The 21,487-nt window shown below is 36.6% G+C and overlaps 1 protein-coding gene across 1 annotated transcript in view; it reads left to right on the top strand.

Annotated features, from left to right (window-relative positions):
• THSD7A (thrombospondin type 1 domain containing 7A) overlaps positions 1–9,479 on the top strand; it is a 254,685-nt gene extending 245,206 nt beyond the window's left edge. Inside the window, exons 28-30 of the mRNA XM_059475319.1 lie at positions 282–492; positions 3,863–3,950; positions 5,598–9,479. Of these exons, the coding sequence (XP_059331302.1) occupies positions 282–492; positions 3,863–3,950; positions 5,598–5,682 (384 nt within the window). The 3' untranslated portion in view covers positions 5,683–9,479. The remainder of the gene's footprint in view (positions 1–281; positions 493–3,862; positions 3,951–5,597) is intronic.
• Positions 9,480–21,487: the final 12,008 nt, after the last annotated feature.

The following is a 21,487-nucleotide window of genomic DNA, read 5'->3' as shown; positions in this document are numbered from 1 at the left end:
CACATCTCTTGATTACAAAGATTATGCCAACAAAAAGTATTTTCAGTGATTTTACAAGTCACAAATTTGTTAAAACCCACCTTGCACCATTTTCTACTTTTCAATTTAATGTTAAAGAGTTGATATGGTATGAACTTGCATAAAAATATACAAAGCAGTACTCTTCTGGCTAGCACTCATCAAAACAGTCTTATCTTCCAGTCATCCATGTTGCTATGCTTTATGGCTCACAGAAAACCTTGTTTTTCCACTACACCTTGTAAAACACTTGTTCCCTGCAGACCAGGACATGCAGTTGTGAAGACGGATACACTGAAGTGATGTCCTCTGATGGCACACTCCAGCAGTGCACTCTCATCCCGGTGGTGGTCATCCCCACCATGGAGGACAAAAAGGGAGATGTGAAAACCAGTCGAGCTGTGAACCCTACCCAGCCTTCCAGTAACCAGACAGGACGAGGAAGGACCTGGTTTCTGCAGCCTTTTGGGCCAGGTGAAGTCATGCAATGAGCAGTTTTAGTGCTAAGTACTGCTGCAGGGTCTGGCTTTCATATTTTTGTGTACCTAGGAAGACCACAAGAACCCTTGACTGTTCATTTGAGAAGGCAGACATACTCTCACTGAAAAAATAGGAAGAAACATAGTAAACACCAAGCCCTGTCACTACTCCATCAATATATTTAGTGAAATCATATATTGCAGATTTCCTTTTAGTCACTCTTCCTGTTAAAATTCACGGAAGCTATTTGAAATGTGACTGTGAGTTTGCTGCAAAGGTGCAAGCCAGTATATTAAATTGTGATATCTTAAACAATAATTCTCTTGACAGAGGAATGAAAGGATAGCACTGAAGAATGCAAATAGTAAAGGCTTCTTAAAATTTACTGACATAGCACAAATTGTATGAAAATAATTGGTATAGGTATGCTAATGCTTTTCTGACATATCCCTATCTAATTCATGTTAGTCAAATGCTAACCATATTACTGATATTTAACGTAGGCCTGGTCTAAGTATCTATGAGCAGTATTTTCTTTTATGATGGACCATGTTCTTTAGAGCTGTGCAAAAACTTACATGCAAGAGTGTAAAATATAAGTTATTTAATAAAAAATACTTCATAAAGTCCATCATGTAATCAGATGTCAGTAAATATTTTTAGTCTTACTAAATATTTGCAATAAAAAATTAATTAACAAAATATTTTCACATTAGAGATATGTTGCTTGTCCAAAATATTATTAACATGGAAGAGAGCAATTGGTTATCATCTTAAGTGTCTCTTAAGTCACATAGGGCTAAATATACTAATATACTTGGGTATTAGTGTGGTCATTTATTTCTAAAGGGTTTTTTGATGTTTTTAATTGCAGAATTGAAAGTAATATCTTTACATGCATAATCCATAAGGTATTTCAAGTTAAGATTTATAAAAATATTTCTAATATGCAGATTAAATAATGTTTGGGCTAGAAATTAGAAATACTTATATTAGATCCCATTAGTCCTACTACTAATACTACTACTAATAATAGTATTTACTATTATTTGTACTTTGATATTATATTTGATACCTGCAATAAAAATAGTCTTTACTCCAAGTACTTTAATAAAAAATAAAAAATAGAAAATCAAACTTTTCTGGTCCTCGTTTAAAAAACAACATCTTACCAAATATGTTATCATTTATTCATTTTAGCTAACCCCTCCTGAAAATGCCAGAGGGCATGTTGTAGCATGCAGAGTGATAGCAATAAGCAAATATCAGACAGTCACCTTCAACAGTTTAGGAATATGAATGCTCATGTGAGCTCAGGGGGGGTTTTGGAGCAAGGTATGTTTGAGAAACTTCATGAAATCTCACCAATTTTATGTCATTTGAGTTGAGAAGGAGACATAGCTCAGTTCAGATAACCTTAAACATGTTTAACAGAATGAACACTTTATGCAGTGAAGTTATGAGCAAATGTGAGAGAAAGTGAATATTTTCCAGTTCTGATGAGATTAAGGCTGATTGTTTTATTTCAGGATTGGATATATATTGGAAAGGTTTGGGTTTACTCTGGCATGATTATCATTTTTCCTCACAGTTTCTAAGTCTAGATCTAAAATAGGTCTTTCATTTTCTTCCACAAATTACATTGCAGTTCCAGAAAATAAGGTATTAAAACTGTTCTCTTCAAATGTCTGAGCTGAGGTATTACCACAAAAAGATGAATCTGAGATTCCAATTCCCTTGCATACTTAGAAATAATCTGTCCAGAGAGAATTCAGAAAGCCCGAGTCAGAGGTCAGTAGTTGCATAATAGGAATGACCTCATTAGCAGAGTTCCTTGCTTTGACAAAACCAAATAAATCTGTACACAAGACATTGCCAGCCTTTTTTCCAAGGAGATGTAACTATTTTAAAAGAAGCCAACCTGAAAAAAAACCTAAGCCTCTTACATTTACTAATGGGAACAAAGCAAGGAGAGAGGAAACTAACCTATTTAGCAGTTCTAAATTCTGAATTCTTCTCATTGATATTATTGTATCATAGGATTTGTCAGGTCAAATCTACTGTTCCATTAATCTTTAATGGATCCGTTATTTAAGTTATGTCAGTTATTATCAGTTATGATGTTTCATTAGGTTGATTAAGGTAATGAAGGGAAAATGTTCTGATATTGATTAGTCTTGAACAACTTGTCCACATGACAGCAAGACTTTGCATTGCTGCAGCCCAGAAGGCCTGAGCTTAACTGCATAGCAATGGAGAGCACTACTGTGTAACCAAGCAATCTTAGTCTAACTTCTGTTAATATCATTGTGGAAATAAAAACTGCATTGATGGTGTCTTTTGGTTCTGAAGAGCTAACAAGAAGCACTAAGTGTTCGGTCAGAAAAATTTTAGCTGTAGTTCCTTACATTGAAAATACACACAACTTCATGAAATAAAACTTGTACAACTTGAATATGAAATAATTCAGTTTTATAAAGGTTATTTTTTTATTGTCAAGGAGATGCAACAAGGCTAGCTAATCTCCTGGAAAACAATGCTTGCAAAAAGCCATTTAGAAATTTGAAAAATGAGTTGGATAAAACTGGTGACTCAAAAAGCATGCACTCCTTTAGTTGTGATATGGGGGGCAAAGCAAAACCCCATAGACAAAGCCACATCATTTTCCTCTTTCTTTTCCTGAGGCAAGAAGGAGAGTGGTATGTATGCCCAAATCTCCAGGGACATGTCCAAAATACAAACTGCACCGGCTGCACATAAATACAGTCCTTATCAACAAACAGTTGTTTTATTTAGGAGCATGGGCTAGGATTTTTTTTGTGTATTTTTACTTTGTGAGGAGAAGCTATTTATAACAGCAAAACTTGCATTTAGTAGGGAAAGAAAATTTAAAATTTTGCTTCTTTATGCAGTAGTAAAGGTTGTGTATGTGCAGCTAAGGGATGGATGATGTACAGCATGCTAAGGGCATTTAAAAACATACAAGTAAATAGGAACAAGAATTAATATAATAGACAGATTGCTTTACCAGAGCTAGAATAGAAAGTGATACTAAATGAGTCCTAGGCTGATGCACTGCCCTGGGATTGCTCACTACTAGGGAGACCCAAAGCTGAGTTTCTGGGTCTCTCACCTGCTGCCTCTACCCCAGATCTCAGTTCCATTTGAATTATCCTGACCCCAACTGAAAAGCAGAGCACAGAGAAGTCATTGCTCAGTTATTTAACAATATTTACTCTGATTAAACTGTAATTGCTACTCAAGACATTTATTTTGGATTATTAAAGTATTTCTATGCTATATCAGAACTAATAATTCAACTAGACTAACTCAAACACTACTGACTAACATTCATTCCTTTTAGATGGGAGGCTGAAGACCTGGGTTTATGGTGTAGCTGCTGGTGCATTTGTTTTACTCATCTTTATTGTTTCTATGATCTATCTAGCCTGGTGAGTTCTTTAATTATTTATAAGAAAACAGTCCCCTCATAGACTGTAATGAAAATGTTTACATCTGCTGCTCTAGAAACTGCAGACACTTCTGTGAACTGCAGTGTTTAATTTGCCTTGTCCTTTTGTCCAGACTCAGGTTAGCAGTTTCTGGTTGCACTCTAGATGATGGATCACCACATATTCTTCTGAACGTATAAGAACTTACAAACATGGGGTAGCTTAGTGTGCAGCTCACTTTTGCTCAGTTTATCTTGGTTGATATATACAATGTCCAGAATAATTTTATTGTGTCTGTATCAAAAAATGCTGAGAGAAATAGCAGCAAAGACATTGAGTAACCAGAAAAATCATATTTTATATCTGACAAGATATAGACATACAGAACCAGAAAAAATCTGAAAGCTTTCTCATCTTTTTAATACATGAAAGAATTCTGTTTTTAACAAGTCACCTTTGAGAATGTGCTCCCTGAAGTCTTCTAGGTCCTGTTAGGAATTTCTGATCCAGATGAAAGTACAGGTGAAAGGTGAGGGTAGTGTGGTTGTATACATCAGGCTCTTGGCTGTACTGCATTAGTAGGTTTTGGGGGGCTTCTGGGTGCGTTTGCCATTTTTTAACTTTGCCCAAAACCTCACTTCTGTCTAGGTAATATAAAAATTCATTTGGTTTTTTTTTTCTTGTTTTTTGTTTGATTCATTGCTTGTTTTTTGTGCGTTTGTTTGTTTTGTTGTTTGTTTTGGTTTTGCTGTTATGGTTTGTTTGTTTGGGCTTTCTTTGTAGTCTTTCTGTTTTGGTTAGTTGGTTGGTTTTTTGGGGAGTGGGGCTTGAGGAAAAGGAAATCCATTAGCATTCAACAACTACAGATTATTTGGACTGGAACCTGTGGCTACTGCAAGTCATTGTAACAAAAAGTTTCATATAAAAGACTCAGATTTGAGCAGCCTAAGTGACATGGCTGAAATAAGATTTTGGACAAGACTGAGGATGCACAGGCCTGATTTAAAGAAATGCTTACATTACACTCTAAAAGAAGATGAGTGCTAAAGCATAGATAAACATTCATTTTCCTTTGGCCTGGTAATTTTTTACAACTTTATGTAATGGATTGGAAATACTGCTGGATTAAAATCTAATTCAAGGCTAGACAAGGAATGTTATGGCAAACAACCATACACCTGCTATTAATGACTGGTTTGATTATAACATCTAGAATTAATTGTAGGCATTCCAGCAAGTATGATGAGATAAAACCAATCAAAAGATGGATCTTTCCTGTGGAAACTCTTGATGTGTCAAGAGCAGTTTAATATTTGAGTCACATAATTTAAAAGAACCTGATTGCAGCTTTGATACATGACCAAATATTGCATGGCAGGCTCTGAATTCTTCTGAAAACTGGGTGATGTTGCAGGAGTACCTGCCAAGGATTTCAAGTCATCAGCATCATAACAGCTTGTTTCTGAACAACTGAGCTTTGAATTAGATATTGCTTTGGGTTGATAAAGGGATAATTCGTGATCCCAGTGAAGGTTTTATGGTTATAGCTTTTATAAACAAACAACTGAATGCATTATCAGCATGGTCATCTTTCATTTATGACTTATTAGTTGCTTTTTCTATTTACAAATTATCTTATTGTTTCAGCAAAAAGCCAAAGAAGCCCCAGAGAAGGCAGAACAACCGACTGAAACCTTTAACCTTGGCTTATGATGGAGATGCAGACATGTAAACTGTGACTTCTCTTGGTGACAAATGGAGTCTAAACTATAGGAATGAAATCAGAAGGTGTCCAAAGCCACAGGGATTTTCTATGGAGTGGATTAAGTGTTTTGAATTTTTCTTTTTTGTAACTGCACCATAGATAAAGAAGGATGGATTTCATAATGCCTACTGATATTCAAGGTATTATTGCTTTACTTTAGACCATCAGCACCGAGAAATCAGGCAGAATCACATTAATAGACACTGCAGTTGGAGATTTGTGGTGTTTCCTCAGTCTTAGAACAGAGCACCACTTCTGCCTCCAGAATACTGTATCTGACATAGTATTAACACTTGGAAGCCCCTGCATCATTAACCAAGTATAATCAGTACGCATGAGGAGTTTGTACCAAGCTGTCTATGACTCTATATTCACACATAACATATATACTCGGTTGAACCATATGTATTACTCTATCAGATTATGTATGTGATGAAGAGCATTTTAGTGCTTAGTACAATATTAACTTTTAACTGGGATTAACCCACTGAGCAAGTTCAACAGTTTGCCAGTTGATGATAACTTGTGTTAACCTGCATTTCAGAGGGCAATGACTCACTTGCAAAATTCTGTCCTGTTACCACTCCAAATTATAAAGGCCTCATGTGTACATCCGGAGAGGAGGCATTCTCAGATTCACTATTTTCTAGTGGTTGATGTCTGGAAAAAATACCTGCTGTAAATGTTACAATACGTTTCTACTTTCTCTAACTCAAAGTGTTGCCTGCATCTTTTTTGCTACATGTAAGGCAAATTTTTGCACTATATTAGTGCAGCATGATATGCACTTAACTAGTATTGCCATAGAAACTGCCTCTTTTCAGAAAGGATAATGATGTATCTTGTGCAAGGAGTGTCAAGCAGACAGGTCTTGAATGCTGAAGAGAGTAGTGTTTAGTTTGGACTGCGACGGGATGGAATCAGCTGCGACGTTTGCCGTACACACACCGTTCCTCACCACAGCAGCCACTTGTACTCTACACCATGGCAGTAATACAAGTGTCTAGTTTCTTGCCCCGCCTACCTATACTGGTATAGATTGTCCTGCTGGTTTCTAATTGTACTTTGAAGGCTGTTTATGACTAGATTTTTTATATTTGTTAACTTTGTTAGAAAAAAAAAGAAAAGAAAAAGAAAAGTGGTTGCCCTGTAATCCTGAGTGACATACTTCTTGTCTAAAAAGGTGTTCTGATTGTTCAACTGAAATAAAATGGTTTTACTTTTCTTTCCTTCTGTTAATGAGAGCTCTTTCACTGTTAGTGGCAGTGCAATACTCAGAGATGTTTTGTCTTTTCCAATTAGGATAATTCAATAGACTATTTTAATTATTCAGTTAAACTCCTGAGTGTACTGGCAAGTAAACAATAAGATCAATAGTTCTGCCATTTTAATACTCATGACTTTTTCAAAAACTCTGGCAGTATGAAAACTCACTGTTAACCTCTTCCATGCTTATGGCTTTTCAGTGTTGGGCTTCCAAGATGAAGCTCATTGACTTGCCACTCATGTGACATGGCTGTTACGGATGTGCTCCATGACCTGAGAAGGGTTATTCTCCTCAAATGGCTTCTGTGTGCAGCCGGAACGTACGAGTGACTGTGCCACTACTAAGCAATACAAAACTTTATCAGGCAACCTCTCAAAAAGAATTGTTACATAAAGTTCAATATTAGGTTCTCAGGTCTTTTTTATAACCTAAACCACTTCTGCCTACTCATCACTCTATTTGCTCAAGAAGCACCAGTTTTTGCACACTGGGTGAAACTAACTTTGCAAACTTTGGCCCAGATCCACTGAAATCAATGACAAGAATCTCATGGACATCACATCTGTTCTTAAAAATACAAACCTTTGTTCTATGTAGAATAATTCTTGAAACCAATGAGCATTTTGTGGATATTCAAGAGAGATTATGGTCCTACTTTAGCTTAACTGCCATATTACCAGTGTGATGTTACTGCATCAAGAACATTACCTTCATCCCACTGCGTAGGTTTTCCCCAAATGGGAATGATGAGCAGAGGAACAATGGTAACAATATTTGGTGCAGGTTTAATTTCTCATTTTATACCTTGTTCGAGCTGCAGCTGATGAAGTTTCATGGCTGCCTGCCACAGCAGTGGTTCATTCCTATATGTGTTTCAGGACTGGAGCATTCAGTCTTGCATCACTTTGTAAAGGTCCATTGCGAAAATACAAATCTTGATAATTTTAATTTTCAGCATTCTTGAGTAGAAAACAATAAAAACCTGCTTGGTTCCTCTTTTGGCAGACACCAAAAAAAGGCCATGAAAAAATGATAAAGTATTAAAGAACAATAAATACACGTGGAAACAGATTTTATAATGATTTCTGGTTTTTTAATAGTCTGATTCTGTGTTGTCGAATAGTTTTGAACCAAGAGGGCATTGAGGGAACAGGGTTTCTTTCATTGGCAATGAGTCATCTTTATTTATGACACTGGCTGGTCTTAGCAGGAGCTGTTGCCTAGTTCTTGCCTTGAAGACTTTTATGTCCTAAATCTAAGAACTTAATAACTTAAAGGTATGACATCTCCTTTTCCTTACCACATTAAATGAATAAACAGAGAGATAGGAGGGTTTTTCAAGTCTGTTTGGCCTTTGCAATCCATGCAAATATGTTAGTATGTGTTACATTTTATATCTGATCAGTGAATATCTGGTGCCCATCTGCATCATACTAGGGCTGCATTTAAAATCTAGAGCGTGTTTTTATTATTATTTTTTCTATGAACAAAGTGCATGGAAATTTGAAGCCAGAGTGGCTTCCCTCATTATCAAGAAAAAAATGCTAGGCTATAAGGAAGGCTGAAATTTTATGTAAATCTAAATGTTGCAAAGGTGATTAAGCCCTCTAGCATTGAAATTGAAGTAAATAATATGTGAATTACCAATATAGAATGAAAAGCAATTTGCTTTAAAAATCAGAGTGCTTCTACAAATCCAGTGCCTAAAGCAGCCACTACTGTAGATTATTAGTTTGTGAAAGTAATGTTTCCAGTGATCAAATAAACCATTCAGAAAATAGCAAAGTAGGTATTTTCCTGTTGATGTGGTGGTTTATATTTTTCTTTTTAAAACTGTAGTTTCTAGCTTACTGTGTCTGCTTTGAGTCCTGGAGCAGTTCCTTTTTGAAGCTTTCATGCAACTGCACAAGTCTGTTTATGTTTGGTATAAAGCATCAATTTTGAAACCCCCTTCCTCCTGCCAAAATGTAATGAAGTTTTTTTTCCAATCTTACAATTTGAAGAGAGCAATTTAAAAAGTCTATGTGTAAATCACTGTAAAATATACCTTGAATTAAATGGAAATCTGTCTTTTTACCTTTATGTAAATCGTTAAGAATTAAGAGTTTATTTTGCCTAACTTAATTTACTTGAATATTTATTTTGTAGAATGAGGAGGCAGCTGTCTGAGGAATGTTTACTTTTCTTTTGGTTAATGTTAATTTGTAAATTGTGTAATGCATTTTTATTTTTTAAATTATGTACATTTCTTTTTTAATGCACAAAATGTTTACGTACTACTACTACTGCAAATTTGTGTATATTGTCACTAAGCTTTATTCAGTTAATACAGATGATGGGAAAATGTAACAAGTCTTACATTTTCATCTGGGTTATTTTTACATAACTGACGTATTGCTGACAATAAATATAAACACAAAATCAGTTAATGTCTTTTTTTAATAAATGTAGTATCCTATGCTGGGATAGAGTAACAATAAAAGCCAGATCCCTAAAATATGACCACCTTTTAAATAGTCTCTTCTTTTTTCTGAAAGGCATTAGCAAACACATTCTTGTTAAATATTAGTCTTTCTATTTAAAAAGAAAAAAACTTTCTGATGCTATGGTAACAATCAAGTCTGTTGTTACAGTCCTAGTTGACCTGGAAATTTACAAAACATATTTTGTTGACTGATAAATACCCAATAAATGAGATTTTAAAAAATAACCTTTTCTTCCTTGCCACTTTTATATCAGAAAAAAACAACTGTTCTGTAGAAAATAAGGGGTCAATCAAGATCTTACGAAAAGAAATCTATTCACTTCAAGTCAAGCTGGATCTGTTGCTGTCCCTACACAAGAAGAAAAAGAACAAAAGAAGTCACTTTGCACTTTTTCATAATTGCTCGTCTTCAATCTGTGTGCTCTCCAAAACTCAATTCTTTTCATGTCTAGTTCTGCTGTGTAATTTTCACACCATATCATGGGGTTTTTTCCTGTTTCAGTAACTATTACCTCCCCAGTAACCTTTCCAAGCTAACCCCTAGTAGATTTAAACACAATTTTGAGAGCACACAACTCTTTTTGAGGCATTTCAGAATTTTCACAAGTAATTCCTATCTACGTTTTCTCCTGCTGGAATCCACAGAAAAACCACTGAAGCATTGGTCTTGAATTCCCACCTAAAACCTAATAGAGGAATAGAGGATTTTCAAGATCATTTAAATATGTTTAATTCAATATAGGCAAAAATTCTGTAACCAGTTAAAAACATCTGAGAAGAAAATTTAAATTCTCATTTAAATTTAGAGAATTAATTTTGGTATAATAATGAAGATGATAGAGTCTTCACATTCAGTAAAGAAAATGGGGTAGATTTTGGCAATGTTTGCAAGACTTGAATTAATGGGAAAGGGTCGTCTTTATTTTAAAAAGAATCCCAAAACATTAGAGGAGAGTAGAACTTTCTAGTAAAAGTGTGATGAAAGGACATGAAGTGAGAGGTAAATCAAGAGACTTCGATAATCTTAGTAAATGTTTTAGCCTTCTAGTAATGTGAAAATCTACAATATTGGAGAACCTAGAAAATCTAGAAAATTATCCTGCTGAAACAGAAGGGAACTTGAGCAGCTTGAGCTGCTTGGCACCACTATCAGTTTAGCTATAGAAAATGTTATCTCTAAATTTTCTGATTAGGTTTTTTGGTTTGGTTTGGTTTGGTTTGGGTTTTTTGATACAGGAAAATCCAAAAGCAGGTAATGACCAGGCAGATGGACAAACACATTTTTTGGGACAGGGTAGGGATTGGTGGGGTGTGTATGTGTGGATATCTTAGTCTCTGCTTGCCCATTCATTTATTTGTCAGCAGAGGCTGAGGGTGTGTCATTTTGCTTACCTGAATTTGGGCAGTGCCCCTGTCTGTGGTGGGCGTTTCCTGTGGGGACATCCTGGTGAAACATCTCTACATCCTTAGTCCTACTTAAACAGAAAAGTGAGAAGGTCTCAGGATTTCTGCTGGTCAGAGTGACCCTGAGACGGGTTAGAAAGTCTCTTTTCCCAGCCCAGCAGTGAAAGAAGGAGCCAGGATTCATCTGTTCTCATTCTCAAGGTTGTTTATTGTTTCTTATCTATAAAATTCTTTCTCTGGCCTGCCCAGGTCTGTTCAGCAGGTCAGACAGAGGCACACTGTTGCCCTCAGGGTGGTGTTATCTTTTTATACTAAAAATTATGTGTACATTTTTTACAATAGTTTCCCAATACCTACCACCTATGTTAGACATTGGGTTTCTACCTTAAACCAAGCCAAAAGTGCCAGCATCACCAAGAACATGGAGGTTAGGAAGAAGAAAGAAGAAGGACAGGGTATGCCCAAATTCCTCCATCTTGTGACACTGAGCCCCCATTCTAAAAACCCCTAAAATCTATTTTTCACCCCATGACAAACTAACTATTATTCTACTTAAACTCTCTTGGCTTGTAATTCTTCATATAGAGGTGGTAATCTTTTCCATGGGTCAAAATCAAAGTCACAGGTGTCTTGGGCTCTGTGCCAAGGTCTCTGAGCCCCTTTAGGCAAGGGAAAAGTCCTTTGACCTACCATCATTATGGTGAAGGTAAAACTTAGCCACAGGATCATAATCCATGATCATAGCTCTTGTTTTCCATTTTTAAAGAAACCTCATTTCAAACAATTCAAGTACTAAACCTATTTATTTATATTATGTGTTGATGTATCTAAAAATCTTTTGAAAATAGGATTTAGTACTTGTCAATTTATAGATGAAGGGTCAGAGGCTCCCATGTCTGTTTTAATATTTTGTGGACTTTATTCAGAACTTAGCCCTTAAATTGATCATAATTACATTCTGAAATTTCAATAATAAAATTAATGAGGTTTTCTTTTATTTTCAAAACTACACTTCAGAGTATCATATAATTCTTTAAAATGACAAAAAATTGTTTCTCAATCAGTTTTGTTTAGCTTACAAAAAAAAAAGTTTCATCACAATTTCAGTGTTGCATTTCAAAACAAATATAATTTTTTCCTTCTCTGAATAATTACAATTAGAGAGCAAACCCTCTTTCTTACCTATACATGTCAAAATGTGACTTAATTCTCAGCTTCTTAACTCCTTCCAGTGCTGCTGCTTAAGCTACCTATATGGAAATAGCAATATGATTTGAGCCTGGGACCAGAATTTAGTTAACAGTTCTGTGACTGGACATTCAGTTTTTGGTGGTACAGTACTGACAGATTATTTTTCATGCACTGCCCAATGAAGTCCCACAAAAACCTCTCCCAAGCTGAACCCAAACTAATTTACACAACCTGTGCCATGCAAAACCATGAAATTGTCATGTAAGACAAAGGGTTACATTTTGTGTCTTGCTTTCTACTCTAACTCAATTCCCTGAACAGCTTTATTCCTGTGCCCCCATTGTGTCTTGATGCTTGACACAACTGCCAGATTTCAGCCTTATGTGGAACTTTTCTGATTTGCACTGAGTGCTATCATAGCCTCAATTCTCTTTTGATGTGTCTTCTCACTCTTAAGGTTGCAGTGAGACAACAGGAGGTGCCAGCTGACAGCTTACAAGTACATGAAAACATGCTGTCAAAAGTAAAAATATGCATATTTAAAATGGGAATTTTGAAGCTGAAGTAATATTTTCCTCTCTTCCTGCAACTAAAGAAGCAACTTAGAAACCTTGAAGATACCTAACTCTATATATTTTAATCATGTCATTCTATTGTTGTTACTTTACATTTTTCTCTACTGTTCCCCTTTTGTACTCATTTTGTGTACATTTTAATTGTAAAATCATAGTAAGGGCTCTCTCTTCTGTGTGTATTAATAGGAGGGAGAATTCTCTCTTTGAAATCCTGACTGTGATATGACAATAAACAATCATTAACATAAGCCCAAATTCCCATTACCTATTATTTTTCCAAGAATTCCAGGGTGAACTAGTTTGGAAATATTCTTAGGCTGTACCATCCCTAAAGAGTGAATCACCACAGGAATCAAACAACATCCCCATTCCATGAACAACTCCATGAAAGGAGGTTATTCACATTTCCTGTTTTGGAATGTTATTTTAAACACACATAGATGTTCTGATTTTTGTTACTTTATCTATAAGCTATACCAACAATCCAAAGGCATGGTTATACAGATGATCTTGAGGTATATTTAAAATAGTTTCTAAGAGGTGTCTAGCATCATCCATGTGTTAACAGAGCTGTGTTCAGGTAGATATTCTGTATGCAAGGCCAGGAGTGACATCACCATACATGTATCTTTCAATTTTGGATCTCATTTTCAGTTTTGATTTTCCACAAAATGAAATTGTCATAATTTAATTTGATTTTTACTGAGATAATAGATATTAAAACACTTCATGTACTCAGTACTGAGGAAAATTACTTCTCAGCCCCAGGTTTGCTCCTTTTCAGCCAGAGGGCTGAACCCATGTAACCTCCAATTTGGTTATTACTCCCCAAAACATAAACTAACAGTTATTAATAAAGGCCCTGTGACCTACAAACAAAGAACCAATTTCCCATACAGAGTCTGACTCCCTAGACAATCTGAAAAACTGGTAGGAAAGGAAGTTCCACTGATTCAGTCTTACCTGTTTTTAACAAAATAATATTGGTGTCTTCCTTACTGCTTTGTTTCTTCAATCTTCACAATGAAGAATTCTGTAGCTCCATTTTGTGAGAGGAAATTGGTGACACCAGGATTCACTCAGCCAAGGAAAGAAAAAAATAATTAGCTGGCAGTTTTGTGACTGCTTGGAGTTGAATTTAATGAACTGCAGCAAAAGCTTTCTGCAACATTAGAGCAGCAGCTGGAGCTAAATCCTACATTTCTGTCTTAAATGGCCTTCACTTACAAGTTGATGAGCAAAACATAAGTAGCAGTCATTTGTTCAGTTGTACAGAAATATAAAAGGAAGGTCTGCAGCACAAGTGAGAAGTTAATTGTCAATCTCACACTGACTCTCCAATACAATTGCAGAGCTGCAGTGCTGAAGAGCCAGAGCAGAGGTCTAATGGCCTCAAGACTGCAAATGGCTCCTTCAGAAAGGCAAAACATTATTTACATTGAAAATTGCCATACTCCATCTGTCTAAGTGCATTCACTTTGAAATGAGGTGGTACTGCAGTGACAAGGCTTTCATTTGCCACCTTAGATCAATGGAATGGCAGTGCAGTACGTTGCTCCAGAATAACTCATGGGTCTCAACAAAATGCTGTGCCATGACATATTAAAAATTGTCTTTATGTTTAACAAATTCTTATGAGCTATGAAGCTGTCTGCTATTATTTAAGGATTCATATACCAATAATAACACTATAGAGATCATAAGAAAATAATAAAAGTGATAATACCATTTATTATTACTTGATTTACATTGTTTAGAGTTTTTTGTGTCCTATTTAAGCAGTTCTCAATTAGCATGCAAAGCATCCTGGGCAGTGTCTGCTTAACTGTACTGAATTATGGGCAGAACAAGAAATCATGTATCCTGCAACAGGATTGGGAGGATTGTTGGTTTGCTAGTTTGTTTGGGTGGGGTTTTTTTTGTTTGTTTATTTGTTGTTTTTTTTTTTTCTTTTGGTTTTTGGAGTTTTTTAGGTTTTTGTTTTGTTTTGTTTTTTTTGTAGTAGCATCACAGGAAAATTAAATAAAAGTACACCAAATTGCTTTTAAAGACGGAAAAAATATTATTTATAAGAATGCTCTAAATCACTGTATTCAAATTGCTTTTCAAAAAAGTCTCCAGATCTACCATTTACTATACAATCCTTAAGGACAAGGAAGTTCATTGTGGTCTCAGTTTCTCTGTGGAGAGCTGGTACAATCAATGTCTTCAAATTCTCAGAGCCTTTTTCATTTCTTCATTTTCTTTTTTGTTTGGTTGGTTGGTTTGGTTGTTTTTTTTTTTTTTTTGGTTTATGGGGGGAGGTTTGGTTGGTTGCTTTAATTTTGGGGTTTTCTTGTTGTTTTGCAGGTGGCTTTTTTTTGGGGGGGTGGGTTTATTTGGGTGCAGGAGTGAAGAGAATCTTTTGCATTGTTCTATTCATCAACATTGTACATATTTGACTACCAGGCACATGTATCCATATCCATGTGTTTTTATTCTACATCCATGGGATTTTTTTATTATTTATTATTTATTCTGGAAGTCTTTTAACCCAGGCGAACTCATTGCTAAGAGCATCAACAGAGGAGAACAAGTGGGAATAGCAGGAAGGGTTCCACATGTCTGCATTTAATTTGTACAGTAGGACCACAGTTTTATAAAGATAGCAGTAAAATCAGTGGTTCTGTGCAAAATAGTGTTTAAGTCTCTAACATGATGATTGCAGACCTGGAGCTGGGCAGAACTGGTTTTAGAGATAACAATGAAATAGTGTCTAACATACACAAAAGACACTCCGTGTAGTAAATTGTGTGTAATATGGAGCAACAGACCAATGCAGACAGAGCAGAAGTGTAAAAGGGTTTTGGCAGGCACATGAAAATGGCCCCAAATTGATTCTAGAGTGAAGATTAACACAAAAATCATATTCCTCACACTGAAAAGCTCCAGAGGCTGGCAATTCACTAACACCCCACCACTGCCACCAGTATGAAACCCCACCAATCTCAGCACCCAGGGGAGCAGTGGGGACATCCCTGGCACTGGGAGATAGGCACTAGGAGGTGAATATAAAAACATTTTAACTGCATTAACCTCCTTTTTTAAACAGTTGGATCTGGACTAGCAGTGGTTAGAGTGCTTCATTTTCAGTTATGGTAATAATTTTTTAGCTTTACCTATATAAGGAGCAAGATTTTGAGTGTAACAACTCTACAGCAGCAGAGGGAATTCTGAGGCAGATAGATTGATGAGAAAAAAGGATAGATTACTTTTTGAGTTATATGAATAGACATACATTAATCTTTTCTTGGTACATCATGTTCTGAAAAGGAAACAAAAGAACCTTGAAAGCTAGATACACTCTGGCTTCAAATCATTAGAAAAATGTGTAGAAATGAAAGAAAAGGTTGTCATTACCTTGGAGGCATTTCTTGCTATTTTTAATTAAGAAATTCAAGCTGGTTTTGTAGGATAGTTTAATTTAGAACAGAAAAAAAAATTACTAAAACTGCATTATCTGCAAAGCAATGTGATTAAAGAAAATAATCAACTATTATAATTATTATAAAAATATATTAGTATTTTTGAGCATGAATAGGACTTTTATCTGAACCATAATGGCAGAAGTTCTGTCACAAGGGTGACCAGTTACACTGATTTTGTCCACCTAATATACCAGTGAGCAAGAAAACTGTTCCATGTGGACAGACAACTAGGTGATGCTAAAAATACTGACTGAGCAGACATGGTAAAGAAGCCTGTGGGCTAGTTATGGAAAGTATTAAAATTATGAGCAACTGGAACAAAAAAGTGCCTGAAGTGAACTAAAGAGTAGCTGGAATTAACTGCAAAGCACTGCAAGATAGAAGTAGGGGAAGAAAGAAAATCAAGGGGAAATATGTCATAAAGCAATAAGCCGCAGCAAAATCTGACGTGATCAAGAACATGACAAAGCATGTGCTGTGAGGCTTCCTCAAGAGCAGAGCAGAATTATTTCAAAATATCTTACATTTGAGATAGTCAAATAGTGCCTTAACTACAGCTCAGCAAATGACTTACGAAGACAGGGACAGAATAAGCAAAGAATTGCTTAGCAGTTGTAAAATATCTTATAAAACAATTTACTAGCAAAATATATTAATGAGTTAAAAATCTGAAATTAATCTTTAAAGAATAATAAAAATGCAAACTTTTCACGGCATCCTGGCAGGCTTTTTTTTGCATTTACACTCTGAAACCAAATATTATTTGTGTCAGGACTCCCTAGGCCAGCAATTGTCCACCAGCCACTATATCTGGCAGACTTAGGTGGTTTCAACTTTTATGATGGGGCCCAATTTGTTTCGAACTTGTTCCATCTCTCAGCATCTGCTGCCCTTCTGGTTCCAGGGTGGTGGGTTAGGAGCAGATCTGGGGCACAGCCTACAGCAGGTACCATTGCCAGAAATCACACGAGACAAGAAGCAGGGGAGCTGGGCTGTCTTCATTCCATCACTGTGTGACTGTTCCTGGAGCAGCAAGGATCACAGCACACAGGGAAGCGCCTGAAACATTCCTGCTGCAGCATGGAGAAAAGAGCCTTGGCCTGAAGAGAGGGGAACAAGATTCTTATGAAAGGAGGATTTGAAAGAATGTAAATGTCATAATGTAAATGAGGGGAAATATTAAGAGTCAAAAATTCCAGCAAGTTCAGATATTCAGTGTTCCTTCAGTATAAGGCAAGAAAAACATGGAACTCAAGTGCATGTAGACAAAAACATACTTTGATATATGATCTATGACCTTGAAGAAAATCAGAGCGAATTTCAGCTCCAGTATTCATTATTCCTACAATTAAACCCCTCTCCAGGCAGTAGAGAGAAGAAAGCAGTAGAAGTCCCATCTTGCAAAGTATTCAAACCAAGTTGCCTACAGCAGCAGACCATTTGCAGAGACAAACAATCCTGCTGGCCAGGGAGGGGCACCCAGCTCCCTTCCATTAGGGAGTGCTGTGCTGCTCATAGGCCAGGTGGTCCAGGGTGACACATTGCAAACCTCACCTTTACGACAAGCTGCTTTGCTCGCTGATACTTTCACTGATCTTTATGCAATTTAATATTGTTTTAAAGCTTCAGCTAAAATTGGGTACCATACATTGACTTTCTAATTAAAAAAACAAACCTGATAGTCCTTTGGTAAAAAGCCTTACCTTTTCATTTGTAGGCCCCTGTCTTCATCTATAGGCATGATGTAAATTTTCTGTAGACTTTGGTGATGTAGTTGCACCTGGATGCTTTTAGCAAAACAAATACCTATTTCATAACCTTTCAATAGCAAACAGAGTCAGGCTTCTGTTTCTGCTCCATAGAAAATCACTATATTGCTGCAAGATGAAATAGCTCAACCACCAGGTTTGGCTTCACCACCAGAACCTGCATGACTTCCCAAACCCTCTTTAACACTTGGGGTTCTCATGCACTGGGCTCCCAGGCAAAGTACCTTGAGGTAAAATTATGTTTGTAGCCATAAAACAGGTCCAATCAGTTTTGATTCTCAAAAGCTCCCCAATGGTTTAATGAGAGCAGGGCCAAGGCTCAAGGCTTGAGCACCAAGTTCTGTGCACGTGCACAGTGATGTGAAGCATGGCTGGGTGAGCTATGGAAAACAAACCACAGCCACAACACTGGTACAATTTATAAGCAATCACGCTCTTAGGAAAGGGTAAAAAAAATAGGGAAAAACAGCAAAGCTTATTCACATAGCAGAGGGCCAGAGCAACAACACAGCTCTTCTGAAGGCATGGAATAGCAAATTACTCCAAGCATAAAAAAAAGTCAGCTTCTCTGAAGTGGGTATAAAAATACCTCACTGGTCAGCCTGACTCACCAACCTAGATGAGACATTTAGGTAAACATATAAACTTTACAAAACTTTTTAGCATTAAACTCCTTAATTATTGCAATTTCTTCTGTTTCATAAATAAAAGCTGAAAAAAATTAGGGTTTGGGTACAAGGCAAAACAAGAGAAATTACAAAAGCAATGACAGGTTGTGAGGACTTTAAATGACTCAGGAGATCAATTAGTAGACAATATGTGAAATGAAGCAATACAAAATAATGTTTTTCACAGTATCTGCTTTGATCTTACAGCTTGCACTAGAGACAGCAGCTCCAGTGAGTACTGGGCTGTGAAGAGCAGAGAGCTGCCACAGCATTATGAGATTGTGCAGCAAGGACAGACAGACAGAGAGAGCTCCCACATTTGCATGTTTCTCTTGTCCAGTGCTAACAACTGTCCAAGAAACAATAAAACACAGAAAAAAAAAAATAGAATATGGGCAAACTGGTGTGAAAACCCACAAGCATCTCCTCCCAGAGTCAATACTACAGAATTTCAGATTCATTACAACACAGAGTCCACCGAGAATGCTATGGTGTCTTGACAGCAGTTTGATTTGAAGGCAATAAATGAAGCATTTATTTAAACTACAAGGGAAGTAATAGAAAAACATCAAGGGCATAGAGGATCTGATATGTCTGATTTCATATCATCAATTGTAATTCTTAAAAGATTGGAAATTTTAAAAATAAATGAAACATGCCTCCTTGGAACATACATACAGTAACATAATACTGTAAATATCTATTTTCCTGCTCACTTTTACAGAAGAGACCCTTGCTATGTACAGCATACATTTGCACACCACCTTGTAAGTGAAGTAGTCATGGCCTGAATGCTGTGGAAACTCAGGGCACAGGCAATATTTCTCTCTCTGCTCTGGGGTGCCCTGACTACCAGGGGAGCACTGACTTTGACCCTCATTCATGGAGAAAGTTTCCTAGACTTCAAGATAGACTAGAATCCACAAAAGTGTGAAATAGGTTATATAGAGTAGTGTAGGTGTGTCACTTGGTGAGAAATTCAGGTTTTGGGATTTTTAGTATGTTGTGGATGGAAGCAAGATGGAGGGCACAGGGTGTCATCCTGGGCTTCTTCATGCTTCTACTTCTTCTTTCTTTATGGGTTTGGGTGGCACTTTGTAATTGGGCAGAAAAATCTGCATCATGGGCTCTTTATTGAGTTAAAAGGGAAAATAATCTAGATGTCAGTTCTTAATTGCATAGTTTAGTCTTAAAAGACCTTGTAACAAGAGACTGTTAGTCATTTTGTGCTTTGCTAATGAAAAGCTGTCGCACTCACAGTGGTGAGACTGTTTTACAGGTAAGAAATAATAAACACCTGAGTCCAAACATGAATTACTGTCTCAAGTGCCTTCAATCCAGACCCAGAGAAACTGATAGAATGCCAAGGATGGCTCACCCTGCAAGAGCTGGGAATTTCCCAGGCAGTGCATGGATGGAGCCATCACGAGGCCTCTCTGGCACTGAGGGGTGTTTTGGTGCTGGCTAAAGGAGAGGCAAAGGAGAAGTGCAGCCCTGTTAAGGGCAGATGTGCCGTGTGGGTTATTCTCACTTCTGGAGAAGGCACCAGTCCATGGGCCATCGTTAGTGCAGATGTTTCCACAAGGGCTCCTGAGGGTGCTGTTAATGGCTTAACTACTCAGGGAAGTGCATTTATGCTTCCAGGTGTCACTGTGGTACCTGAGATGTTGCAAAACAGGGAGATTCTGCTAATATTTTCTTAGAACTTTGTATATATGTTCTGTAGAACTGTTTGACTTTTTGAAAACAACGTTTATGCTTCTGTGTGCTTTTTCAAGTACATATTGTATGGAATTGCTTAGTTTACTTTAACCAGTCCAGTAAAACCAGGTGCCCCCGTCTCTTTTACTGCTGTGGAGGTAATAACACCACTTATTAAAATCCCATTGTGTAGGGTCCCAGTGTTCTTGCCTTAGAAACAGAACAAAGACTCAACAGTTTCAAACATTTTCCCCTCTTCCATTAAAAGCCCCCTGTAGTCTGAGGTAAAAGCAATTTAACAAAGCCTCCTTCTGATGTTTACAGCTTTAAAAAGAAGAAAGTATTAACTTCAGAAAAGTTTAAAAGAACACCAAAATAAATTGGGGGCATGTTTTCCTGTCACTTTTGTGATGTCCTCTAAACACTTTCACATGTCATCAGACCAATTAGCCAAATGGACACCTATCAGTGAAAAAACTGAGCCAGAATGACTTCATTATTTAGCAGGAATAACACCTTTTCAAACAATACCATCCAACTTTCATTTCTTTGAATCAAAGAGGGACTTCAAACATGCTAGATTATCAGCAAAGAACCATAACTAACAAAAAAAAGTGATGGACCAAGAAAAAAAGATTAATCAAACAGAGGTGCAAATGAAAGCAATGAATCTTTGGCAACAAACATTAGTCTTTGCATGTCAAAACATGAATGAGGAACAACCTCACAACATTTTTCAAGTGCTAATTATCACAAACTTTAGACTCCTGAAAAGTTTACTGATAGTTTAAAACAGATCTTCTTGCATATATATAAAATGAGTGTATATATATATATATGTGTGTGTGTGTGTGTGTGTGTGTGTGTGTGTTAAGACATGTGTGTACCTGGAGCTACCAGTGTGTTCCATTGTCTTGGTACAAGACCAGGGAGGAAAAATAAAGCGTTGCATCAGAACCTTCCTACAAGTATAAGGTGATTTTAATTTGTGTATGTCCCACATCCATTGCTGGGGGCCTAGCTCTGGAAACTATACTAGTAATGCCATTAATAAATTGTAATAAATAAATAATACCATGAGTGACCAATGGATGTAGGAGCTACTGCACACAGGGTACCAGCTATCTGAGCAAGGTACCAGTGAGCCAAGACATTTAAGCCCAAGATATAAGATAATTTTTGAGTATGTAAGGCCTTAACTTGGATATGTGGTTGACAATACATTTTCAAAGGCTTCCCCTTTGA

This window comes from Ammospiza nelsoni, chromosome 1 (genome assembly GCF_027579445.1).
Source record: "Ammospiza nelsoni isolate bAmmNel1 chromosome 1, bAmmNel1.pri, whole genome shotgun sequence".
In the NCBI taxonomy this organism is placed as follows: Eukaryota; Metazoa; Chordata; class Aves; order Passeriformes; family Passerellidae; genus Ammospiza; species Ammospiza nelsoni.
Note: the sequence above shows the minus strand (reverse complement) of the source record. Positions and strands in the feature narration are given on the sequence as shown.